The sequence below is a fragment of the Phyllostomus discolor genome, chromosome X (assembly GCF_004126475.2).
Source record: "Phyllostomus discolor isolate MPI-MPIP mPhyDis1 chromosome X, mPhyDis1.pri.v3, whole genome shotgun sequence".
NCBI lineage: Eukaryota > Metazoa > Chordata > Mammalia > Chiroptera > Phyllostomidae > Phyllostomus > Phyllostomus discolor.
In genome coordinates, this window is record NC_050198.1 from 92,944,003 (window position 1) to 92,965,453 (window position 21,451).

At 36.4% G+C, this 21,451-nt stretch overlaps 1 protein-coding gene across 1 annotated transcript in view; it reads left to right on the plus strand.

The window, feature by feature from the left end:
- ABCB7 (ATP binding cassette subfamily B member 7) overlaps window positions 1–16,493 on the plus strand; it is a 98,326-nt gene extending 81,833 nt beyond the window's left edge. The window contains exons 14-15 of the mRNA XM_028522321.2: window positions 998–1,105; window positions 12,806–16,493. Coding sequence (XP_028378122.1) covers window positions 998–1,105; window positions 12,806–13,021 — 324 coding nt within the window. The 3' untranslated portion in view covers window positions 13,022–16,493. The remainder of the gene's footprint in view (window positions 1–997; window positions 1,106–12,805) is intronic.
- Window positions 16,494–21,451: the final 4,958 nt, after the last annotated feature.

The window sequence follows — 21,451 nt, forward strand, 5'->3', positions numbered from 1 at the left end:
CACCTCCCCTCCTCCCCCGCCAAGGGAATGAGTTACAGTAGATTTGGTAAATTTCTGTGGTCCTTTTTAATAGGTCCAGGGAGTTTAATTTCTTGAGGGTTAGGTAGTGGAATCCCTAAAAACATCAAAATATTTCTTAGAATTGGCACTGTACTTTCTTTTCAGCGTGCAATAGTAAAATATAAGGTCTTCTTCTGCTGGGTAACCATGTACTCTTGATAATTTTATTTCTTTAATAAATATGATATTTAGAAATATCTGTAGGAAGCCATTTGGTATATCCTCATCTTCCACGTGGCTGTTTCCAACTAGCTAGCTGTACCAGGACCCATGTTTCCACATACAGCTTGTATATATGCATAAGTCTCTAATACTCTACAGGCAGTAAACAAAAATGTATTTCCCAGAATGCATTAAAAAGACAAAATACTTTTGAAAAAAGAAGTTTTCTTTAAAAAAAGAGGAAGAATAAAAAGAAGTTCTTCAAGTTACTCATACACAATTGTCTTTGTCATTCTTCCTGTCCTCTGAATTTGAACTAAGGAAAAGCAAATGCTCCTGTACCCCTTGACTCTCCTATTTTTTTTTTCTTGAGTCCTCCTCATTTCATTTTTGCCCTCATTGGCCAGGTACATATCATACCTGGCCATGCTCCTAATGTCACTGGATTCATCATTGTGGTTTGTTTGTTTTTAAGTATAGAAAATATCCACCTTCTTCCAGACTGTGTAATATAAAGAAATGTTGCCTATCTTACAGGTAATTTTTTCTGTGATGATGTGGTCATATTTGGTTTTGGTTTTTGATTGGTTTATCTCCTCTTCTTAGTTATTGTTAGTTTAGGTCACATATTTGGCACTGGTATAAAGTTTACATAATGTGAACTTGATTGGCATTTTATATGTCCCTTTAAGGAATGTATGATGATTTTAATTTACATTTACCTAATATATAGACCTTTTCTCTCCTCACACTCTTCTTGTTGCCCAACTTGCAGATTATTCTTGGTGCCATGAGGGATGCAGTCAAACACAGAACTTCTATTTTCATTGCGCACAGGTTGTCAACAGTGGTTGATGCTGATGAAATTATTGTCTTGGACCAGGTAAGAGATTTAACTTTGAAGTTTAGTATTTTAACAACATTGGGAATTGTAACAGACACAAGCAAATTAAATATTTTTGGGAAAGAAATGTACAGAATGTGTGTTCTTTGAATGAGATTGAATTTTGATAGGCTTCTGTTTTTACTTCCTTTTGATAATAAATAATGCATGTCACATCCAAGAAGGAATAAACTGTATTAACTCACTCTTTATTAAAGTATTAAAAGCAAAGGTAGATCAGGAAAGCGTTAAATCTTCATATGATAGAAGCAAGTTTTAAAGGGTGTATGTATTATAATTTTTCTTCATTCATTTTTCCTACATAGAGAATTTTTGCTCAGAGTCTTTACTGTATTTTATATTTTCATTTTTTCCTAATGTATGTGCATACTCTGTATCTAAAATAAAATATCACAAAGTAAACTGGTCATTTTAAAACATGGCCATTTTATCTTTTTCCTCATGGGGAAAGTAACAAAATGGACAATGCACTTTCTCTCTTCTGAGGGAATTACTAAAAAGCGTACTTTCTTCTTTTATAATATTTTATTTTTAGAGAGAGGAAGAAGGAGGGAGAAAGAGAGGGAGAGAAACATCAATGTGTGGTTGCTTCTCGTGTACCCTCCACTGGGGACCTGGCCCGCAACCCAGGCATGCGCCCTGAGTGGGAATCAAACCAGCAACCCTTTGGTTTGCAGGCCCACACTCAATCCACTGAGCCACACCAGCCAGGGCTAGAAGTGTACTTTCTAAATATTCTAAACAAGCCAGGGTACCACAATTGTGATTGGTAGATTTGAAAAGTATAATAGATTTTCTCTTCTCCTTTCTGTAAGGACTTATTCCCACCCCCTAGTACTTGAGACGTCTAACATTGTTTGGTTTTTTACCTCCCATTCGACCTTCTATATGATTATCTTTCCTTTCTAATAAATAAACCTTCAATTCTTTATCATTTTGAAAGCTTGACTACTGGCAATTAAGGAAGAAAAAAACATTCTCATATACTTTTTTTTAAAAGATTTTATTTATTTATTTTTAGAGAGGGAAGGGAGGGAGAAAGAGAGAGAGAGAGAGAGAGACATCAATGTGCGGTTGCTGGGGGCTGTGGCCTGCAACCCAGGTATGTGGCCTGACTGGGAATCGAACCTGTGATGCTTTGGTTCACAGCCCGAGCTCAATCCACTGAGCTACGCCAGCCAGGGCCTCATATACTTTTTATATTAATTTATTGAGGGAATTTTTCACACCACTAAAAATATTTATAGGATCTTCAGTCCTGTGGTGTATATATTATTCCCTTTATAAGTTACCTAGGTACTGGAGACCCTGGGTCTTTTTGTTCATTTGTTCATCACAGCTCACATTCATTAGAAAAGAAAGTGGTTTTTCCCCTAATATGACTGTACCAGAATGTTTTATGGGAAATTGTGTGAATATGCTTTATTATCTCATTGATGGTCAAGAATCTGAAATGAAATCTGCTGTTTTTTGCTTTTTACTAAACTTTCCAATACAATAGAGCCCTTCCTTATAAGTATAAAATGTTAGAAGTATTTTAGCAGTCATGTGCTTACCTGCCTCATGCCATGAGGCTCACAGTATATACACTTATATCACAACATTCCCGCTTGGAGTTTGGATTATAATTGGAACTAATTTATTAATGATTATAGCACCTGTATCTAAAACCTCTGTGGGTTTATAATTTGATGGTTTTTTAATTGCTTCATTATGGAGATCAGAGATTTTTATTTTCTAGTGAAACTAATGTGATCTCATTTGTCTCATCAGCAGTCTCTTGTAGTATTAGTGTTGAGTCTACATAAGAGATAGCATCCCCAAGGCCCTTCCTCATCCCCCACAGCCTCGTGATTCCCATTCCCCAGCCTTGGCAAGGGGCTAGATTTTTGCTTGTTAGGAAATTGAGTCATAGAAGCTCTGGACACATGAAAGCTACCAGGCAAATTAACCAAGAGGGGCAAGATTAACTGGGAATCAAAACATACCAAAAAACAAGATTGCACACCCTCTTGTGCCACCGGTCCAAGAACCTTGCCAACCAGTGGTTTATTTCTATTATCATTACTCCTGTCCTCATCATCAGATGATTGGAGGATTCTTTTCTGAAAAAAAAATAGTAGTCCTAGATAAAAAGGTTTTTGAATTTGGGGGGACCCCAACAAAATGGCCAGGTACCCATGTGGTCATTCAACAGTGAAACCCAGCTGCTGAAAAGCCCACTCCTATGCATAAACTTTCCAGTCAGCTTTTTAATGCACAGTACTTAAGTGTCAGTAGATAATAAAGGAAGACCACCAAAACAAACAGGAAAAAAAAGAATGCAGTAGAAAATGTAGACAGTGCAATGAGCATAAGAAAACTTAAAAATGTAATTACTATTGGAGATCATGGAAAATATAACATTCTAAAACAAGGAAAAATGCTGGTAAAACAAATAAGGGAGAGTTCTATGGGGCAAGTTTCAGGATACGTTGTTAATTGAAAGAGAAAAAGGTGCAAAAAAGTAGATGGTGTGTTACTTTTTGCAGGAAGGATGGGGGGAAAGAACAAATGTATATTTACTTATTCCTGCAAAAAGAAACTTAGGGAGGATAAACTAGAAACTGAAGAAATTGGCTACCTACAGGGTGGGAAGAGAAAAGGGATAGAAGAGATGGGAGAGAGAACAAGACTTTCCTGATTATACTTTTTATATTATTTTTACATTTGAACCATGCTAATGTTTTCATATATTCAAAGTTTAAAAATCAACAAGGATGGGAAAACACAAAAATTGAATATAATCAGAAAGAAATGAAAATAATTGCATAAACAGGAAGCGGGTCTAGGGTGGCAGCATAGGAGTACAGTGAGGTCACCCTCTCCCGCGGACACACTGAATACACACCTGTGTTTACAGCGGTTCCTCCTGAGACAACTGAAGGCCAGTTGTCAGCTTCTGCACAAGAAATGAGAGAGAGAGACCACACAGAGAAGGTTGGGGAACCGTGAGACTTCTCTAGGATCTAAGGAAACTCTCCAGGATAGGAGGAATCTTTGAGTGCCATTGTTTCCCTCTCCCTCCACTTGGATAGTGCAGGCAGGAACTCTGTACATGTGCTCTGACTGACCTACAAGTCCACCTTAGTGCACTCCTGGCCAGCCTACCTAGAGCTGGCTCCAGCAGTAACAACAGAGTACTTTCATGTGCATACACAAATCTACCCTCAACCTGGAGCTTGATTCAGCGGGTCCAACAGGGTACTGAGGTACTCGCACTGGGACACTGCTTCGTATGCTCATAGGGCTGCCCTGTCATGACTCCATTCAGTGGGCAAATAGCTAGAACAACAGGGAGCTACCACACATGCGTGCACACCAGGCTGCCCTGCCCCTAACCTGCTCCTTCTGGCCAGGCTGCAATGCTGGTGCCACACACACCTGGCCCAGCTCGAACCAGCCTACCAAAACCAACCTGCACCCAGTCTACACAGAGGCCACTTTTACGGAAGACCACTTTTTCAAGATTTGGAGAGCTACCTATCTCACCTATATTATAGGAACAAACAGAGAAAGTCAAACAAAATAAGACAGAGTGTTATGCTCCAAATGAAGGAACAAGAATAAAACTGAGAAAAAAAATCCTAATGAAATGGAGATAAGTAATTCCCTTATAAAGAGTTCAAAGAAATGGTTATAAGGATATTCAACAAACTTGAGAATACAGTAGAGAAACTAAGAACTTCAGCAGTTAGAAAATATAATAAAGAACCAATCAGAGATAGAAATGAAACAAAAAATACACTACAAAGAATTGACAGCAGATTTAATACAGAAGAACAGATTAGTGACCTGGAGACAGAATAGTGGAAATCACCCAATCAAAATAGCAAAAAGAAAAATAATTTTCAAAAATAAGGATAGTATAAGGGACCTTTGCGACAACATCAAGCACACTAACATTTGTATTATATGGATACCAGAAGAGAGAAAAAGGACGAGATAGTATATTTGAAGAAATAATGGCTGAAAAAAGTCCCAATCTGGTGAAGGAAACATATTCAGGTCCCAGAAGCACAAAGAATTCCAAACAAGATGATCCCAAAGAGGCCCACACCAAGACATTTTGTAATTAAAGTGGCAGAATTTAAGGGTAAAGAGATAGTCTTGAAAGCAGCAGGGGAAACAAGTCACATACAAGAGAAACCCCAAAAGTCTGTCAGCTGATTTCTCAGCAGTAACTTTACAGGCCAGAAAGGAATGTCAGGGAATGGCCAAAGTGCTGAAAGAAAGGAACTTACAACCTAGAAATACTATACCTAGCAAAGTTATTGTTTATAATTGAAGGAGAGAGAGTTTTCCAGACAGCCAAAAACAAAGGAGTTCATCACTGCTAAACCGGCTTTACAAGTAATCTTAAAGGGTTTTTATTTAGAAAAGGTCATAACCTGAAATAAGAAACTATAAGAAAGAAAAAAATCTGACAGGTAAAAGCAAATAGAGAATTAACAGTGAATCAGCCACTTAAAGAGCTAATATGAAGGTTAAAAGACAAAAGTAGCAAATTAACTATAACTACAAAAAATAATTAGGATACACAAAACAAAAAGATACACAATACAATATCAAAAACAAATGGTGGAGTGGGAATAAAATGCTGGTGCTTTTAGGACGTGTTTGAACTTAAATGCTTATCAGCTTAAAATAGACTGTATAGATATAGATGGAATGAATGAATATACATATATATATATATATATATATATGTATGTTCATTCATATTTGTGAATGATTTCTCCTATTAGATGTTGATACCCAAAATGTATAAGGAGTTCATCCAACTCTATAACAAAAATAACCCAATCAAAATGGTCAGTGGACACAAGACATTAACTGGGAATCAGACATATGAAAACATGCTCAACATCACTAATCATTAAGGAAATGCAAACTAAAACCCCTATGAGAAATCACCTCACACCTGTCAGAATGGGTATTATCAAAAAGTCAATCATTAACAAGTGTCAGCAATGACATGGAGAAAAGGGAACCCTCATGCACTGTTGGTGTCATTATAAATTCGTGCATCCATTATGGAAAACAGTATCAAGATTTCTCAAAAAAATTAAAATAGAACTATTATATGAACCAGCGATTCCACTTCTGTGTGTTTATCCAAGGAAAACAGATATACTAATTTGATAAGATATATGCATCCATATATTCATTTAGCATTAATTACAGTAGCCAAAATATGGACACAACCTAGGTGTCCATCAATAGATGAGTGAATAAACGCATATACATACATATATACACAATTGAACACTACTCAGCAATAGAAAAAGAATGAAATCTTGCCATCTGCAACAACATGGATGGACGTAGAGGCTATCATGTTAAGTGACACAAGTCAGAGAAAGACAGACACTGTATGAGTTCACTTATGTATGAAATCTGAAAAAGCAAAACAAATGAAAAAACAAAAACACACTCATAGAAACAGAACAAACTGATAGTTGCCCAATGAAAAGGTATTAAAATAAAACGAACTAACTGCATAACACACTGTAACATAAACATGCAGTACAAAAATTAGAATAACTTTTGATTATATTATTCTGATTATTTACTGTAGCAGAATATATGGACATAAATAACTCAAAATATGGGAGTAGCCATTTTGAAACTTTAGTGTGTAGTGCAAGACTGAACACATGAGTAAATATATTAATGTTTGGAAACAGGTCTTACTTGAGAGGAGAAAGATACAAATTCAGAATGGGAGAAAAAGAGGAGGACCCTTGTGATATTGTATTGGGACAGAATTATTAATATGAATTTATGATTAAAAGATTTTCCTTACTCTTATTTACTAAAATGCCCTAGAAGCAGTGAAATCCAATAGCAGTGAATAATACTAGCAAATAGGTCTTGGGCATTAAATACAATTTCTTATTAAAAGGAATCAAGAGTCCTTGGAGAAATGAATGGCTGATTCTATCTTTGAAGCAATGAAAATGATGAAGATACATAACAAGGACACAGGAACCATTTTGAATGAGCTCCCACTGGCCAAATGTAGGGTAGTTTGAACATCAAAAAGAATAATGATACTAATGAATTACCACATAATAAATAAAAACTAATGTATAGTTCCATAATAATACTTTAAAGAAAAGTATCATGGGAAAAGGGAAAGGTCTTTTTTAAGAAGAATGCTAACTAATACATGTTGAAAAGGCGATACATTTAGAAATACCACATTTTTTAACAACCATTGTAATGATTTAGGTGAAGATCATCATTGGTTGCTAAAACCATATGTTGAAAAAGTATTGGGGAATAGAATATTCACACAGTTTGAAAATATAACCTATAAATTAATTATTAATTATAAAGAGAATACCTTTAAAGTAGAGATCTGGTAGACACTGCCTTAACCAAGTGATGAAACAATTTTATTAATCATGGAGCAAATTGACACCATTTACCTCCTGAGATGATGCACAGAGGACATCGTCATCTATACTATATTTCTACCAAAAATATTTAGTTTGGATCTAATAATTAGAAACAGCTAGACAAATACAATCTGAAGGGCATTCTTTAAAGAAACAAGCCTGGATATTTTAGAGATGTCAGTGTCATATACATACCTGCAAAGACTAAGATAATTATAAATCCAATGTGTGGATCCTGATTAAATCCTGGATGGGGTAAATATATATATATATATATATATATAGAGAGAGAGAGAGAGAGAGAGAGAGAACATTATTGGACTTCTGGTCAAGATGGAGGCATAGGTAAACACGGCTCACCTCATCACACAACTAAACAGCAAAAATTACAACTAAATTATGAAACAATTATCACCCAGAATTGTCAGAAAATTGAGGTGTATGGAAGTCTGCCAACCAAGAAATTGAAGGTATTACATTCATCCAGATGGGTGGGAGGGGGAAAAGCAGAATAGGTAGTCCTACACCCACATGTAGTAGATAAAAATCAGGAAGGATACTTCAAGAATGAGGGATCCCACCCCACACCAGACTGCCCAGCCCAGGGTTCCAGTGGAGGAAGTTAAGCCCCCATAACTTCTGGCTGTAAAAACCAGTGGGGGTTGGGGTGGCAGAAGAAACTGCAGGATTCTCAGGAGTCTCCTCTTAAAGGGCCCACAGCGGTCTTAGGACTTATGAATACTCACTCCCTCTGGGCTCCAGTAGCCACACAGCAGCTGGAAGGGCACCAGTGGCACACAGGGAGAAACAAGTATCTGGCATTAGGTGAGTGCCAGGGGACAGCTTCCTGGAAAAACTCCAGAGGCCAGGCAGCAACATTGTTCCTTCTGAGCCCTCCCCAACACAGAGCCACAGAGCAGCAACACCGTATCTGAGATTCCACCAACCTGGTTCACATGGGTTGACCTACCCTGATGATTACCTAAGGCTCCGCCCCATGCAATCTACCTATTGTTTTCTACAATAGGCTACTCTGCTAAGACAGGGAGTCAAAGCATCTCTACCTAATACATAGAAACACACACAGGGAGGCTGCCAAAATGAGGAAGCAAACATGATCTAAATGAAAGAACAGAACAAAATCCAGTAAAAGAACTAAACAACATGGAGATGAGCAATCAAATGCAGAGTTCAAAACACTGGTTATAAGGATGCTCAAGGAACTCACTGGGCACTTCAACAGCATAAAAAAAGACCCATGCAGAAATGAAGGTTAAACTAAATGAAAGAAAGAAAAATTTACAGGGAATCAACAGTGGAATGATGAAGTTGAGAATCAAATCAATGATTTGGAACATAAGAAAGAAAAAAATCAGAGCAACAAGAAGAAACATCAAACGAAATTAGAATAGGCTAAGGAGCCTCTGGGACAATGTGAAATGTACGAACATTTGAATCATAGGAGTACCGGAAGAAGAGAAAAGGCAAGAAATTGAAAACGCATTTGAAAAATAATGAAAGAAGACTTCCCTACTTTGGTGAAGGAAATAGACATACAAGTCCAGGAAGCACAAACAGTCCCAAACAAGATGGATGCAGAGAGGAACACACCAAGATACAGCATAATGAAAATGCCAAAGGTTAAAGATAAAGAGAGAATCTTAAAGGCAGCAGGAGAAAGACAGTTACCTACAAAGGAGTTCTCACAAGACTATCTATCACCTGAGTTCTCAAAAGAAACTTTGCAGGCTAGAAGGGACTGGCAAGAAGTATTCAAAGTGATGAAAGCAAGGACCTACAACCTAGATTACTCTGACCAACAAAGCTATCATTTTGAATGGAAGGGCAGATAAAATGCTTGTCAGACAAGATCAAGTTAAAGGAGTTCATCATCATCAAGCTCTTATTATATGAAATGTTAAAGGGGTTTATTTAAGAAAAAGAAGATCATAACTATGAACATTAAAATGGCAATAATTTCACAACTATCAGCAATTGAATCTAAAAAGCAAATGAAGCAAGCAAGCAGAACAGAAACAATCATAGATATATGGAGATCATTTGCAGGGTTGTCAGTTGGGAGGAGGAAGGAGGAGAATGCAGGGGAAGGTATGGAGATTAATAAGTACAAATTAGTAGGTACAGAAAAGACGGGGGATGTTAAGAACAGTATAGGAAATGGAGTAGCCAACGAACTAATAGGCATGACTGGTGGACATGAAGTAAGGAGGGAGGCTTGCCGGAGGGAATGGGAGATGCCCAGTAGAGGGTGGCAAAGGGTGAAAATTGGGACAGCTGTGGTAGTATAAACAATAAACTATATTTTAAAAAAGAACATTATTGGAACCATTTGTATAATCTGGATATAGACTGTATGTTTTATATATATATATTTCTTTGGTATGATATAGTTATATTCCAGCCCTATAGTTATATCCCAGCCCTATACCTAATTTTAGGAGGTACATGTTAGGGAAATATTTAGCATTGACATGTAGTGATACATGTAACTCATCCTCAGATTACTCATCAAAAATGCTGTAAATTTAGAGATAGGATGAAGTAAGAGAAAGCAAATATGGAAATATTCACAGTTGCTAAACTAGGAGAAGTATGTATACACCTTCATTGTTATTATTCTTGCAACATTTGAAAATTATAAATGAGGGTGATAAATAAATATATAAATGAGCAACCAAAGTACAAGCGATTTTGGAAATGAAAAATGTCACTGCTGAAATAAAGTCCAGGAAATTTCTAAAGAGTAGAACAAAAAGAGAGAGACAATAAAGAAAGACAAATACCATATGATCTCCCCTATAAGTGGAACCTAATCAACAAAACAAAGAAGCAAGCAAAATACAACCAGAGACATTGGAATAAAGAACTAATTGATAGTTACCAGAGGGGAGAGGGATAATGGGGGGGGGGCATCAGGGAACACGTATGAAGGACATATGGATAAAGCCAAAGGGGGTGGGTTCGAGGGTGGGAGGCAAGGATGGGTGGAGCGGGGGGCATGGTGGGGTTAAAATGGAGACAATTGTAATTGAACAGCAATTAAAAAAAAAGAAAGAAAATGAGAGAATTAGCCTGAGAGGTCCAACATCCCACTAATGGTAGTTATAGAGAGATCAGAAAAATGGGAGGAAGTTATCAAAGAAATAATAACCCAATATGTCCAAAACTTCAGAGAATGAATTTCCATTTAGAAAGTACCTACCAAGTAACCACTGCAATGAATGGAAAGAAAAAGAAAAGACACCAAGACATCGTATCATAACATTTCAAAATTTAGGATAAAAAAAAATCCTAAAAGCTGTGAGAGGAATATCTCTGGGGGTGCTGGAGAGTTGAACTAATTGATCCCCTAATATAGTTGATTATGAGAAAAGTAGTGTTCAGTCAGGTTTTTAATTCTGGGATAAAGTTTAGAGAGAACTACATAAGTGAAAAAACAATGTAGTTACTAAGTCCAGGAAGACTGAAAAATCATATAGAAAAATATAGGTAAATCATAGTACTTACTTGACTCAACATGTAATACTTACATAGTCATAATAAGATAAACATTGCATATTAACTTAAACAACATCTATGATATAACCAGTTATTAGGAGAGTGAAGAAGGAGGTAGTGGGAAGGTGAGATGCTGTAAGAGTGTTGAATCTCTTATGTATGTATGTGTGTGGTACATATATACAGACAGTCCCAACTTACAATGGATCAACTTAACAATTCTCAACTTCACGATGGTGCACAAGTCATATGCATTCAGTAGAAAGCATACTTGAACTTTGAATTTTGATCTTATCCTTAGCTAGTGACAGGCATGCCATCATGAGGGTAAGCAACCAATGCTCTGTAGTGTATTAAGGTGCCCACTCTTTTGGATATTGTGTTCTGAGCACGTGTAAGGTAGGCACTCTAATCTATGGTGTTTGGTAGGTTAGGTATATTAAATGCATTTTTGAATTACAGTATTTTAAACTTAGAATAGGGTTATCAGGACATAACCCCATTGTAAGTTGAAAACCATTTGTGTGTATCTGTGTACATGTGTGTATATGTGTGTGTGAATACCAGAAGAAATAGCTATGACTTTGGGGTAGGAAGGAGATGTTCATGTGCAGAGAAGGAAGGAAAAGACTGTTGTTTTTATTACAAGCTTTGCAATATTACTTGACTTTTTAAGCTCTGTACATTTGTGCTTTAATACAAATATAATTTAAAATATATTTTATACATTTCATTGTAGGAAAAATTATTTGTGATTTGCTTCCTTGATGTTTCCATAAAAATAATTTCATTTATTCTAATAGGTTTTGATGATGTTTTCATTGAGGATTTTTATTTGTTTTTGACAGTGATAAATGGAAAAGTATAAAATATGAAATCCATGGATAGTTTTGTGCCAATGAAATGGTCTCTGCATACCAGGATTGAAAACTACATTCTTTAGGATCCAGAGAAATTGAAATAGCTGAGCAAAGCAGTTCTTTCTTAGTCTACCCAGCAATCAAAGAGGAACCTTAAATTGACCACTCAGAAGTGGGCACAAATTTTGGTTATTTTGCTTAACGATGCATTTGTAAAGGGCCTATCACCAGGAATATCAGTAAAAGTGACAGAATTCCTTTTGTCTGTCAGCATGTTTTAAGAGTAGCTGTCAAGAGACCAATTACTTATAAATAAGAGTTTGGAATCTGTACCAATCTCTGCAAGGTTAAGTTAATAGCCATTGTTAACACAAATAGCTACTGGAAAAATGAAACTTTTCATGGAGAAATTTTTTTTATTTCAAAGTACACATAAGGACGTGGGGATATTATTTTTAATTCTTTTAAATCTCTGTATAAATAACAGTGATTTTGATTTAAATATTTATTGATTATAGAAAATATCACCTTTTAAATTTTTACATTCTTTTTCTGCCCTTCAAAATGTAAAATTAAACATAAAAATTTTATTGGCTTTAAGTGAAACAGTTTACATTATGTGGAATTTTATAGCTTTTTGTTTGTTCACTGAACTGATAGCTCACCAGTGAAGAAACCATTCCTACCCGGAATGTTCCCCCTTATACTATGGGTGAGGAATTGGGACAGGTATTTTAATGAATGCAAATCTTTTAAAACCCTTAAATCCTTAGTTAGAAAATATTATGTATTTTCAGTTATTTTGCTAGTTTTATGGCCTTTCTCTATAGTTCTCTTGTTTTTGCTTTCTTTAGGGTAAAGTAGCTGAACGTGGTACCCACCATGGTTTGCTTGCTAACTCCGGCAGTATCTATTCAGAAATGTGGCATACACAGAGCAGCTACGCGCAGGGCCGTGATAACCCCACATGGCAAGCAAAGAAAGAAAATCTGTCCAAAGAAGAGGAAAGGAAGAAACTACAAGAAGAAATTGTGAACAGTGTGAAAGGCTGTGGAAACTGTTCCTGCTAAGTCACATGAGACATTTTCTTTTCTTTTTTTTTTTTGACTATACATTTGCACTGAAACAAAATTGTTTTATTAAAAAAATTATATATTCCCATTATCTGTATTCCTCCTTCCAGATAAGATTTATTTGAAAGGTGATTTGAGTTTTATATCTTTCACAATCTAATTTAATGTGGTATCTTTGTTTATCACCAAATTATTTTCTTGTTACTGCCTTCATTTTGCTCAAATCACAATTTTTGTTACTATTTGACTTTACCCCATTTCCATTTTGGAGGCCCAGTAGTCATTTGATGATGAATCAGATTGGTTTCCAAATTTTAGTAGTTTTTAAAACCCTCTTTATGCTGACAATTTAGATAAGTGTCTTCTTAAAATTAAAAAAAGAAGACAGTGAGGTTCATTGTTTCTCTTCCTTGCCACCCCTATTGAAATACTTCAGTGATAGGTATCTATACTCATGTTTGTATAAAAAATATTTGCTGTTATATATCTTTTGAGGAAAAACCTAATTCTCATGTTAGGTAGCAAGTGCATCATTAACCAGCATTATAACTATCATCCAGTGGTGAGAATTTTATTTTTTCCCACCAAAATGAGATATCGCTTTTGTCTTGGACAAACATTTATATATTTCTCTTTAAAAACTTACAAACCCTGATGTAACTTGTGACATATCATACTGGAAGTAATCTAAAAAGCTTAGGAAGTTAATTGCCTTTTCTCTTTCCATCTTAAATACACTGTTTTTGTGATCCGAAGTTATAAAGAGAAACAAGTAAATGAGATGTGCGTATGCATGCGTGTGTGTACACACGCTCACACATGTAAATAGCAACATCCACTTAAAAATTCTTAATGACCTTGAGATAAATAGGAGAGGTTGGACTGGAATCTGTACTGACACTTTAGAATTACTTTATCACAAGGTCCCCTCTTCCTTTTTCAGTAATTTGATGAGTCCCTTTAAGCTTGGTATAACAAAAAGTAGCCCAAATGAAATATTCAAGTTTTGCCTGCTAGAAATAATTAATAAAATGTTGCTATATGTTCACTGAGAATGCTCCTCTCTTTTATAATTTGAATTTGCTTTGATTTGTTTGGTAGTAATAATTCAGTTTGGAAAACTGTGTATCTCATGACTAACCACATGACTATATGTAATGAGGCTTTATTTCTCAAAAATGTTTTTAAAGTCGTTATTTTATTGGTTTATGGTTTTAATGTGTTTTAAATGATAATTTGGTATAGGCGAGACTAATGTTTTCATCTGCTTTGTATTGTCATTTGTGGGTAGAGCAACATATCTAACTCAAGTGTCCAGTTTTGTTATATTTGATAAGTATCAATATCTTGAAACCAGTGTGTCACAGTCTTTGACACCAGAATAAGTAATGCAGGATCTTGCTTTTGTTTTTTTAAATGTAATGTTTATTGTATTTTTCCCCACTACCATTTAGTCCCCTTATATACCCTTCCCCTTGGCAGTCACCACACTGTTGTCCATGTCCATGAGTCCTTTTTCCTTTTTGTTCAATTAAGGATCTGTCTTTTGAAGCTGTAGTTAAGACTGAGATGTGTAATCATCTGCAAAATGGAGGGGGATGGGGATGGGACATTTCTTACTCTGAAGCCATAGACATTATTGCTCTTATGAAGGAAAAAAAAAACACAATTCCTTTGAACAGATCAGCTGTATTGCTAGAAATGTGGTTAGTCTGGATAGAAATTTTGCTTCTGTTAATTCCTTCTACATATTTCCAATGACACTGATAGGCAAGATTTAGCTTAGTTGTATAATCAAGCAGGCAAGATTGAAGTAACCATTAGAAATACTCATTTTGAGTGTAAATAGTTGTATTCAAAGTGATTCTGCAATATGAGAAACATTTAGTCAAAGGAAGATAGGAATATTTTTAGGGTGGGGATAATTTCCCCTGTAAGAGATTTAAACCTCTTTTTTGTCGTATGACTGGAGGTGGATCCTAGACCATTGGGTCACTGTGGTCATTAACCAGTATTTTCAACTAATAAAAAGTGACCTAAAACATACAGTTTTTGTAGGGGTTATAACTAAGTTTTAAATATTTTTCTTTTAACTTCATCATATTAAGGTGTTCCATACAGTGAAACAATAGACAAATTAAAATGAAAGAAAAGTTTTCTGAAGAAAGGGCAAGAAAAAATGGCCTTTATTATAATTACATTACAGTATTACATACACAAAAGGATAAAGTGTATAAATTTCTAAATCAGCACTGCAACATAGTTTTTAATGTATTGTGATAAATAAGCTACAGTTTTGAAATATGTGCCGTTAAAATGGAGCAAGATGATAGGGTTTAATCTCTCATATCCTACTGTTTTAAAGACTGAAAAGTTTACTTTCTTCCTAAGGGAATTCCAGTTGACAAAAATTAAATTGAAACCAAGGTAATTTGGGATTAAAAAAAAAAAAACTGGGCCAGATGTCTTCCTGGAGGTTTTTAACATAGAAATATTTTGGTGAGCAGATGTGCTCATTTGGAAATTGAGGGTCATTTCTTAGAAACAGAAAGAAACTTTAGCATTTGGACAAACTCAAAATATGCATTTGCTTTTCCTCTGCAGGGATTTGCACCTTTTGTATGCCTTACGATCAATATTTTGCCTTTTCCCTTAGATACTGACAAAGTTCAGTTTGTAAGGATGGCTAATGCAAAAATATCTTTTGCAACTTCTGGCCAAGATAGGGGCATAGGTAGATACACTTTGCCTCTTTGTACAACCAAATGAAGGAAAACGACAAATTTAAAAACACAAAATAACCAGAACTGCCAGAAAATCGAACTTACATACAAAGGAGTTCCCATAAGACTATCAGCTGGTTGCTCAAGAGACCTTACAGGCAAGAAGGGGCTAGAAAGAAGTATTCCAAGTCATGGAATGCAAGGACCTACATCCAAGATTGCTCTCTCCAGCAAAGCTATCATTTAGAATGGAAGGGCAGATAAAGTGCTTCCCAGATAGAGTCAAGTTAAAGGAGTTCATCATCACTAAGCCCTTATTACATGAAATGTTAAAGGGGCTTATTTAAGAAAAAGAAGATGATTAAAACTGTGAACAGAAAAATGACAACAAACTTACAACTATCAACAACCAAGCCTAAAAAAAACAAAAACGAGCTAAGCGAACAACTAGAATAGGAGTAGAATCATAGAAATAGAGATTACAAAGAGGGTTATCAGCAAGGAGGACGAGCAGGGAGAATAGGGGAAAAGGTACAGGGAATAAGAAGCATAAATGGTCGGTACAAAATAGATAGGGGGAGGTTAAGAACAGTATAGGAAATGGAAAAGGTAAAGAACTTGTATGTACAACCCATGGACGTGGACTAAGGTCAAGGAATGCTGGTAGGAGTGGGGTACAGGGTGGCGGGGAGTAAAGGGGAGAAAAAATTGGACAACTGTAATAGCATAATCAATAAAATATATTTTTTTAATAAAAGGAAAAATATCTCCTAGGTCCATCCATGTTGTTGCAAATTGGTAAGATTTCGTTCTTTTGTATGGCCAATCAATAAAATATACTTAAAAAACCACAAAAGTATTTTTTGCTTTATTTTAAAGGCAAGCTATTTTAAAGAGTACATGATTCCTTGTTTCTGGATTACTTTGCCCATACTGCTATCTTGCTCCTATACTTCCTTAATTGCTGGATGTATCAGTGACTAGCAATTTTTGCCAGTGTATATTCATAATTCTTTCATTTTACCTTGTCACTATATCATAGGACATTTGTTGTGGATTAGTGGTTGTAATCATTTAAATGTGTTTGCAATGGCACCTTTCTTAAAGAAAGTTCCCTTTTCTCCCTGCTTTAAGTGCAGTATATGGATTTTAAATGTAAATGGTAAGTCAAGTGACAATATTAAGTCAAACAAGAAGGTTGAAACTTATTGGGTAAGACAAAATTAGCTAAGACTTAGTAAGTAAGGCCCTTTATGACAGTTTACTGTTATAGCAGTATGGGCAGAGAATCAGTACTAATAAACAATATGTGTGTGTGACTAGCAATGGGTGTCCCAATGAAGCAACTTTTTCCTGCAATGCATAGGAAGAACTGATATTTTGTCATTCACACACTTAGAATAAGTACTGATAATTAGTAGACACTCTGGGAGTATGTTATAGCCTTGTGCAGAAGGTGAAAATTTGGAATTATTTGAGAAAAAGTAATTGCATGAATAGCTTTTAATGTGGATTAAGTGGTAGGAAATTTTACTTCTTTCCTTTAGTATTGAGCTGTCATATTTTTTCTTAGAAATCAGTGAAAGGCAACTTTCTGTTGCCCCCAGTTTCTCAGTTCTAATGATCAAGAAGGAAATCTTTAGGGTGAAGAAATGTCTTAACTGCAAACCATTCATTAAATTAACATTTGGAATGGCTAGGGGCAGTTGAAATGAAGTATGTGTTTTAATTACAAACATGTTAGAATGTTTTTGATTTTAAAAAGTCAGTGGATTTCCATATTTCTTATTCTCAGTTATGGTAGAATATTTTTCACTGATTTCTTTCTATTCTATTTCATAAAATCATAGAATTTTGGAGTCAGAAGGAATTTACAGGTCCTTTAATACAATCCTCATTCTACAAATGTGAAAACTGAACCTCGGAAGAAATCACTGAGCTTGCTAGAGACCATGTTGGAATGAAAACCCTGATTCCTGACACCCAGTCCATTTCCCTTTTTTCTGGATCACACTTTCATTCAAAAGTTATGTTCAAACATACAATTGACCCTTGAACAGCACTATCTTTGTATAAGTGGACCCACACTCAGGACATCAGACTACAATGTGAGACACTTAAAAGCATCTTCTAATACATGCAGACTCATAACAGTGCAATAGGTTTGCTAGCACAAAACAAAACAAAACAAAAAAACCCAGCCAAACTGAGTCAAAATTTCTCTGATCTAGAGCTGACTCCTAGATACACAGGCTTAAAAATAAAATCACACTTACCTGTGGCAACCTGAAAAACTATGAATATGACCAAGGCTGTGCCTTCTCAGAATGGAAGGAACCACCAAGCTGCAAGTCCCTGGCTGAACATCATTCAAAAGTAAACTCCTGAAATGTTAGTGGCCTCCAAGCACACACACATCCAATGGTAAAGGGTAAACATCTTACTGACCAGGCCTGGCCAGTGTAGCTCAGTTGGTTGGAGTGTTGTCCCAAAAGGTCATGGGTTTGTTTCCTGGTCAGGGCACATACCTAGGTAGAAGGTTCAGTCGCCAGTCGGGGCACCTATGGGAGGCAACCAATGATGTTTCTCACATTCATATTCTCTCTCTCTCTCTCTCCACCCCCTTCTGCTCTTTCTAAAAAATCAATAAATGTATCCTCAGGCAAGGATTTTTAAAAATTTTGGTGACCACTAAGTGTGTTATGCTAACTCAGGAGAAACATTTAGGTAGTTAGAATAAAAGAGGTAACATCAGACTACACACTGCAGGAGAAATAAACAACCAAGCAAATAATGATCCCTCAGAGGAGGAGGATCATTATCCAGAGTTGTTTTACTATATAAAATATCCAGTTTATAATAACAACGACAAAAAAAAAAAAAACACAAGACATGCAAAGAAACAGGAAAGTGATACCCATACACAGGAAAAATAAAAGCAGGCAATAAACACTGCCTTAGAAGGGGCCCAGGTGCTATGTATAGCAAACATTTAGCAATAAGGAAATAGAAATTATTTTTTAAAGAACCAAATGGAAATTCTGGAGTTGAGAATTACAATAACTGAAATGAGAAATTTACTAAGGACCTTAATAGTATATTTGAGCTAGCTAACAATCAGTGAACTCGAAGAGAGATCCATAGAAATTAGACGATCTGGAGAATAGAGAGAAAAAATGGTGAAAAATAACCTCAGAGATATGTGGGACATCATTAAGTATACCAACATATGCAAAATGAGAGCACCAGAATTTCTTCTGGAACAGGAAAAAGATATTTGAAAATGGATGGAAATGTTTAATTTGATGAAAAACATTAATCTACACATCAAAAAATCCTCAGCAAACACTAAGTAGGATTAACAAAGAGATCATATCCAGACACATGAGTCAAAAGTTGAAAGCTAAGATGAGAAAAGTATGAAAGCAATAAGAAAAATTGCTCAAGACAGGGGAACTGTAATATGATTAACAGGAAAAGTTGCATCAGGAACAGTGAAAGAGATGACATATTCAAGTTGCTGAAATGAAAAAAAAAAAACTATCAACTAGGAATAATATATCCAAAACTATCATTCAAAAATGAAGGTGAAATAAAAATGGTACCAGATAAAAAGAAAATCCATTAGTAGTAGACCTGTATTATAAGAAGATTTGACTCTTCCAAAATTTTTAAAAAATATTTATTTTTAGAGACAGAGGAGAAGGGAGGAAGAAAGAAAGAGAGGGAGAGAAACATCAATGCATGCTTGCCTCTTGTGTGCCCCCTTCTGGAGACCTGGCCTGCAACCCAGGAATGTGCCCTGACTGGGAATCGAACTGGTCACCCTTTGGTTCGCAGGTCCGCGCTCAATCCACTGGGCCACGCCAGCCAGGAGCTTACTTCTTTCTTGATTTCATCCACTCTACTGTTGATTCCCTGTGAAGTGTTCTTTATTTCAATTAGTGTTCTTCATTTCTGACTGGATTTTTTATGCTGTTAAGGTCCTCACTAAGTTCCTTGAGCATCTTTATAACCAGTGTTTTGACATCTGCAATCTGATAGATTGCTTATCTCCATTTTGTTTAGATTTTTTTTCTGTTGTTTTGTTCTTGTCTTTCATTTGGGCCATGTTTCTTTATCTTCTCATTTTAGCAGCCTCCCTGTGTTAGTTTCTATGTACTAGGTGGAACTACTATGTCTCCCAGGCTTGATAGAGTGGCTTAATAATAGGTGTCCTGGAGGCTCCAGTGGCACAGCCTCCCCTATTAACCAAGTTGGGCACTCAAGGTGCACCCACTACATGTGGCCTGTGTACACCCTCCTTTTGTAGTTGAGCCTTAATTGTTGGCACATCCAAGATCAGCCACTGCCTGTGTTCTGTCCAGGGTCATACAGCATTAGCTACAAAGTGATCTGCAGATGGCTGCTGCTTGTGCTGGCTTGGAGGTGCCCAGAAGAGGCCAAGCTGTGAACCAAGGCTGGCTGCTGCTAGTGCTGGACCTGGGGCAACTTAGCAAAAGGTATAGGGCTTGCTGAAGCCAGATGCTGCTTGTTTGAGAGAATTTAGGAAAATCTGAAATATAGGTTAAAACAAGTCATCCTTATGGAAAAGCCACTGGAAACAGCTTGGGTAGGCCTGCAAGTTGGGTGGGCAGGGCCTCAGGGAATCACCAACGTGGGGCAAACAGTGTGAGTCAGGTGGATGGACTCTCAGATGTGGTTCCTGCCTGCCGGTTCTGTAGTGGGAGGGCTCAGAAAAGGAACAGTGTCCTCTGCCAGCACTTCTGTCTGGCAGAAAGCTGCCCCCCAGCTCTCACTCTGATGCCAAACAATTCAGTTCCTCCCCATATGTGTCTGATGCCTTTCAATCCCCTTTCCTGGTGCTGGAGCTTAGAGGGAGTGAGTCCAAGTAAGTCTGTGTGAGGGCCCTTTAAGAGGAACTGCCTGGGACTCTAGCAGTTTCTCTTTCACAGCCTCAATGTCCATTGGTTTTTACAGTCAGAAGTTATGGAGACTTATCTTTCTGGCACCGGAACCCTGGACTGGGGGGCCTGGTGTGAGGCTGCAACCCCTCAATTATGATATATCTCTCCCAATTTTATCTGCCACATGTGGGTGTGGGACTAGCCTATTCTGCATCTCTGCCCACAGTCTTGACGTCTTCTTCTTTAATTCTGTAATTGTAGGACTTCCATTCAACTCAATTTGTGATGGTTCTGAATGATGGTTGTTTTAAAGTTTAGTTGTAATTTTGATGTGGTTGTGTGAGGAGGTGAACTGTGTTTACCCACAGTGCCATCTTGCTGTAGCACAATTTTAAATCCAGTCTTCTATAGATAGCATTTTTGTTGCTTCCATATCTTAGCTATTGTAAATAATGCTGCAATGAACTTGGCATGCATATGTCTTTTTGAATTAGTATTTATTTCTTTTGCTAAATCCCCAGAAGTGGAATTGCTGGATCATGAAGCAGTCCCATTTCTAATTTTTTGAAGAACCTCCATACTATTTTCCACAGTGGCTGTACCAATTTGCAATCTCATCAACAATGTGTGAGGGTTCCTTTTCATCACATCCTCACCAACCCTTGTTGTTTGTTGATTTATTGTTGATAGCCATTCTGACAGGTGTGAGTTGATATCTCAGTGTGGTTTAAATGTTCACCTCTGATGATTAGTGATGTTGGCAATCTTTTTATATGGCTATTGGCCATCTGTATATC